The sequence below is a fragment of the Macrosteles quadrilineatus genome, unplaced genomic scaffold (genome assembly GCF_028750875.1).
Source record: "Macrosteles quadrilineatus isolate MER2022 unplaced genomic scaffold, UCM_ALF_1.0 Scaffold_2__2_contigs__length_208266976, whole genome shotgun sequence".
NCBI lineage: Eukaryota > Metazoa > Arthropoda > Insecta > Hemiptera > Cicadellidae > Macrosteles > Macrosteles quadrilineatus.
Genome location: NW_026542595.1, coordinates 84,839,859 through 84,846,117, shown reverse-complemented (window position 1 = coordinate 84,846,117; position 6,259 = coordinate 84,839,859). Strand labels below are relative to the sequence as shown.

The following is a 6,259-nucleotide window of genomic DNA, read 5'->3' as shown; positions in this document are numbered from 1 at the left end:
AACACACCTCTAAAGCATTTTGATTAGTGGCAAAAGGGTGTAAGTGCACCTAACCCCCTCTGCTGTCAAACAAAATGAAGCATTCGGTTAGTAGTTCTTCTATTCACTACTAGGTAGCAGCACATGACGGAGCTGATACTAACATCTCTTTGCCACCAAATAAAACAGTGTTTCACCTATCATTTAGCACTGGTTAAGGCTGATTTTAGTTTTTGTCACTTACACCCCTTTGCATCTCACTGCCTCATGTAATGTAATAATTTATGTAACGTGTTAAGTAATTTCAGTCTAAATTACTAAAATAAACACAGCTTCTTTATTTATGAACCGATTTTATTCATTTTTGTTTTGTTGGATTTGTCATAATAAATACTAAAACTTTTGTGTCTTACAAAATTTTGATTTAGGTACCGGTTTTCATGAAATTTGGCATTAAAAAATTCAAACGGCCGCCATTTTTAAATTTGGAAAGTTAAAATAATAATTTTTTTTATAAATGTTACTTACTATAGTGTAAACAATTTTGCCAAGTTTCGTAAAAATATCTCAAAGGGATTTTGAAATAATAAATATTTTCCCCAAAAAACAAAATGGCGGATTACGGCTAAACTAAGCCGAAATCCAAAAAATTTTATTCTTCATTTTTTACTTATTTTTGCATGTAGAATTAGGTCCTGTATAGCCCATCACACTTTTTTGTGACACCCTGTATATATATATATACAGTATATATATATATAGACTTATATACATATACGTCCGTGAACGCGATAACTTGAGTAATTTTTGTCCGATTTTGATGAAATTTGGTTTAAAGGTGTAAAGCGGGATAAACTTGGATGAGTTCGCGAACCAGCGCGATCGGACCATGGGAACGGGGCTTTACGGGGGGTTTTATGGGGTAAAAATTGGGTTTTCTCACTTTTGACCCTCAAAACACAAAATTTACCGATTTCTCTTTAGACCCTTTTAAAGAGCTTAAAAAAACAAATAATTTAGTATATAAAAGTATTTTTGTTCGATTATTAGTAACGGAGAAAATTAAAAAAATTGTAAATTTAAAATTCCCATGTTATTCTTATGGAGAATATTGTCATATGTTGTAGTTTGCTTGTTTATGGGTATATTTTGATCAAACTTGGCAAATTTATTTATTTTGTACTAAGCTATCAATATTTTACTCAAAAACACACTTTATTAGTTTCCTTGTAGCAGCAAACCTAGGTACTCGTTAAACCTAATGTTATTAAAATATATTTCACTGAAAATCAATTCAGACAAATGGAAATTCGCTTAGTCGGCAGGTTTGCTGCGGCGGGGGTATTTACTTATATAATATTTATGATTACTACTTATTTATCACAAATTCTTTTTTAATCTCACTTACTGCAAGAAAAACATACCAAACTAAACTAATAACTCCTTCGTTATTAGGACATACAAATGGCCGCTGGCAATAGCAGAAGGCGCATTAACATTCTTGGCAGAGCTTGAGCAAGTTCACAATAGAGAAGTGTAACTCAAGGCGGCTCTTATCAGATCAGACAAGTTTTGACTTACGTCAATCCAAAGTTTTTCTATACAAACTGGAACGTTAGCCAACTATAACAGAGACGGGAAAGTCTTAAGGCAAAATCATCTATAGATAACTTTGGGTGGTTTAAACAAGGCCACACTAAAAAAAACAGGCCGTAATGCTCGTCTAGCATGACGTCAGGATAGAAGACGGCAATGACGTAATGTTTACCGTTTGTGATCAGCTGCTTGTTTTAATCTTTTCATGGAAAACAAAAAAAAACCTTAATTACGTCATTGCCGTCTTCTATCGTGACGTCATGATTGACGAGCATTACAGCCTGTTGTTTAAATTAGGAAAAAATTTAACTCCGAGCATAAGTAAAAGCATAATGTATAGTAATTAAAATGTTTGATTTGTGGTAAAAAGTGAAACTGTAATAATGAAAAATCAAATATCTCAAAATATCTACGTATTTTTTGCATTTTTAAAAGATTGAAGTCCTTCCGTTCTTTTGCAAGCAAAAAATACTAACAAAAACATTGAATTGTTGGCAATACCAACTGTTTTATGGCACAGTCTAGTAAAATAATTAAGTTAAGAAAACTTTCTATATTCTTAATTTTACCGCAAGTCTATTAACTGCAAAGCTCTGACGATTGTCATGATTGTTTTGTCAAACATCGAAAATGAAAAATTACAAAGTGATAAAGCACAACTGATAAGTACTTCTCTATTGATCTTTTAAAATGTTTTAGAATAGTGGTTTCCTTTATGGATTTATAAATATTCAAGCTGACCAATATTACGCTGCAAACCTCTAATTGGAGAAAAGTTATGGCATAAAAGATAATCGCAATGTCCGTAATACCATTCCAATAAATGCAAGGTTTGAATCGCCGTTCCAATTAGGGCCGAGTTTTCATTCCAGCGGCAGCTTTGAATCGATTTATTGAAGCCTATTGAAATCAGATATAATAGAACGTTATAGGTAGAACAATCGAACGGACAAGAGATTATCTGGATGCCTATATAATTTAGGTATAATAACTTGAATTTAAATTTAAATTTTTGGTACATTTTTGAAAAGTGATGATTTTACTAACGTATAGGTATGTGATAATGAGGTATGATTTGTTTTAGTACGTAGTATGTTTTTCGTACGTTTATTCAACTAGATTAATCTAACATACATCAAAAGTCATAGAAAATAGAAAATAGTAAACAGAAAAAAAAATAGAAAATAGAAAATAGAAAACAGAAAATAGAAAATTGAAAATAAGGATGCTCCATTATAACGGGTCAATTTAAATACTCTGCATATTTACTGCAAAATCTATTTCAGTGAAATGCAAGTTTATTTATAGTCGCTGGATTAATGATGAATTTTGCAACAATTTAGGCTCATTTAACGTATGAATTCATGAGTAACGAATGTAATCAACTCTGTCTTCGTTTGAACCTTTCGCCAACGCAATGACGACAGAATTACTAAATAAAGTACGTTAAAACAGTTTTTATGCTAACAAGATTAACTTAAAATCATTGCTACTATTACAACATCAAGAACTATACCATTAACTTACTGGCTATGATATAATTGTTTATCCTGGACTAACTTGAAACATTTGTTAACTATTATTAATAGAGTGTTAGTTGCATCTAAAGTTTAAAAACTATTTGTTTTCTGCTTACGTTTTATATAAACTTATTTTTTAAACCACACCTTTGCTGTTAACATAAATTTCATAAACATAATCGCTACACATTGCTTTATTAAAATCGATTGGATGAATGGAACAGGTTTCTATGTTATTCATCCAATTAGTTAGCTTAGTTAATTACAATCTCCGGGGAAGAGAAACAGGTGCTGCAAAGAAACTAATTTAGTCTTCAGGAAATAATTAAATGACATTGTTTTGACATGAGATAAATACTTCCTCTTTTATTGTGACTCCGATCAAAAAGAAAATTACTTGCTAACGTGTTTTTCACATATCAAAGAAAGTGTACAAATTTTTCATCTAAAATATATATTACATTTATTACATTTTACATTTAATTATATTTTTCTATTTATTGTAACATTTTAATATGTCTAACAAGCGGGAAAAAGCGCCTGTTTAGTTTTCAAGTCAGTGTCTAAGCTTCAAATCTTGTGATCAGAGTCCAAGTCACGCTTGTTTAAAGATGTTGATTGAATTGTGACACGGAGCCATTTACAGCTTACTTCTCTACGAATAACATGTGGTGATGTGAACATTATCACCTGATAATATTTATTATTTGATTTGTTTGTAAATATTGTATTTGTTCTTAACTAAAACATGGTTGTAATTTTGAATGAATAAAAGCCATACTTTTGGTTTACTAAGTCTTTCTTACAACAATTTTATTCATTCATTGATAAACTCAGTTAGTGCTACATTACAATGGAGAAATTCCTTAGACCAGACAAATTGCAAATTGACCCGGAATCTCCAACTGCCTCAGAGGAATGGACGCACTGGTTACAAACATTCGAAGACTTTCTAACCATGACAGAATTCGTTGAAGACAAGGACAAACTGAAACTACTAACTAATCGATTATCTTTTACTACTTATAAATTTATCAAGGAATCTGAAACTTACCAAGACGCTTTGAGAGTTCTTAACTCAATTTACATCAAACAAAAGAATGAAATATTCTCAAGATATTTAGTAATGACTAGAAAACAGCAACAAGGTGAGACTATTGACAAATATGTGTCGGAACTGAAACTTTTGAGCCAAGATTGCGTTTTTGAAGCTGTTAATGCGATTCAATACAGGGATCATTACATTCGTGATGCTTTTATCAATGGCTTAGCCTCGTCATACATACGACAGAGACTATTTGAAAATAAAACTTTAGACCTAGCTGAAGCAGTGGAACAGTCTAGAGCTTTTGAAATGGCTCAAGCTCAAGTCGAGAGCTATCCAAAATCTATGTACGGAATGCAAACTTGTGCAACGAATGAATTGGCAAAGCAAGCTTGTCAGTACGAATTCCCACTACAACAAAAGGAAGAAGCTACTGTTTCCGCTATTAAAAATGTTGATGGCAAGTGTTATTTTTGTGGGCATGATAGACACTCTAGAGATTGCTGTCCAGCTAGAGAAGCAACTTGTGGGAAATGTAACAAGACAGGGCATTATGCGAGAGTCTGTAAAAGTAATCCAACTCAACATTTTAAAGTAAAACAGAAGACGTCTAGTACATCAGCTGCACTAATAGCAACTACACATAATACATCTGTATTGAAGGACTCTACAGTTGAAGCTAAAGTGAATGGCCTGAAAGCAAATTGCTTAATAGACACCGGGAGTACATCAAGCTTTGTAAACTTGAAGTTTGTTCAGTTAAACAAAATTAAAATGTATAATGAAAGTGGACAAGTATCACTAGCTGCTTCTAATATGAAATCAAACGTCCACGGGTTTGTTAAAATCAACCTAAATCTGTTGAATCACAATTACAACAATTTTAAGTTGACTGTTCTTGAAGATCTTTGTACTGACGTGCTTATCGGACATGATATCACGAAACTCCACTCAAATATACAGGGTTGGTTTGGAGGTAAGAAACCTCCTCTGTTGGTGTGCTCCTGTGCCAAAGTTGAACCACCCAAACTATTCTGCAATTTAACTCCAGATTGTAAGCCAATAGCCACAAAATCGCGACGTTACTCAGATGAAGATGTGCAATTTATAAAACAAGAAATGGAAAGACTACAGACTGAGGAGATCATTGAACCTAGTTCGTCACCTTGGCGTGCACAAGTGTTGGTTGTTACAAACGACAAAGGGAAGAAGCGACTGTGTGTGGACTATTCGCAAACGATAAACAAATTTACTCTGTTAGACGCCTATCCCTTACCAAACATAGATGATCTAGTATCCACTGTAGCGACGAACAAGGTTTTTAGTGCCATTGATCTAAAGCAAGCATACTATCAAATACCAATTTCTGACGAAGAGAAGAAGTACACTGCTTTTGAGGCTGCTGGTCGTCTTTTTCAATTCAGAAGAATCCCATTTGGCGTAACCAACGGGGTGGCATGTTTTCAAAAGACCATGGACCAAATCATTAGAAAAGAAAAACTGAATGGAGTGTATGCCTATCTGGATGATTTGACCGTATGTGGAAAGGATCAAAAGGATCATGATGAGAATCTAAGAACATTTTTAGATGCTACATTAGCATTCTACAATGTCACACTTCCGAAAGATTATAGTATTTCAAGATGTAGATCCAGTACAACTACAATTTAGTTAATCATACGATTAAATATTATGATGTATCGGTTATTTTTATAATTTGACGAAAAAACATATCTTTTTCTGCAATTATTATTTGCCAAGAATTCAGCATGCAAAAACCTTTAGAAGACTATGTGTTTCACCATGGGTTGAACTTAAATCTTATATAAAGGTGTGATTTTTAAAGTACATTACTTTCGTAATATTAAATACACTGAACATGAAATAAAATTGCATGTTTGAAATGAGGACTCATTACCTACTTACATGTCGGGAATACTATTGGTTTAAAATGCAATCGGTAATTTGTAAAAATTACGAAAACAAAGTTAATGACAAAGTTATTAACAAAGTTTAATGTTTAACACATTCAACTTTGTTCGTATTTTTTACAATTTACCAACATGGAAAAAGATCCTGAACTATTATCACTTATAATTTTAGGTAATATACGAAGGAG

At 32.6% G+C, this 6,259-nt stretch overlaps 1 protein-coding gene across 1 annotated transcript; it reads left to right on the top strand.

Moving 5' to 3' along the window:
• The first annotated feature begins 3,948 nt into the window (after positions 1–3,948).
• On the top strand, positions 3,949–5,811 carry LOC128984521 (uncharacterized). Its single transcript, XM_054403851.1, has one exon. It carries the CDS (start codon positions 3,949–3,951, stop codon positions 5,809–5,811), a length of 1,863 nt encoding a protein of 620 aa, XP_054259826.1.
• The last annotated feature ends 448 nt before the right edge of the window (positions 5,812–6,259 follow it).

Bases quoted from the DNA above. Each gene is read 5' to 3' on its own strand.
- LOC128984521 (XM_054403851.1), top strand. From the start codon at position 3,949: ATGGAGAAATTCCTTAGACCAGACAAATTGCAAATTGACCCGGAATCT.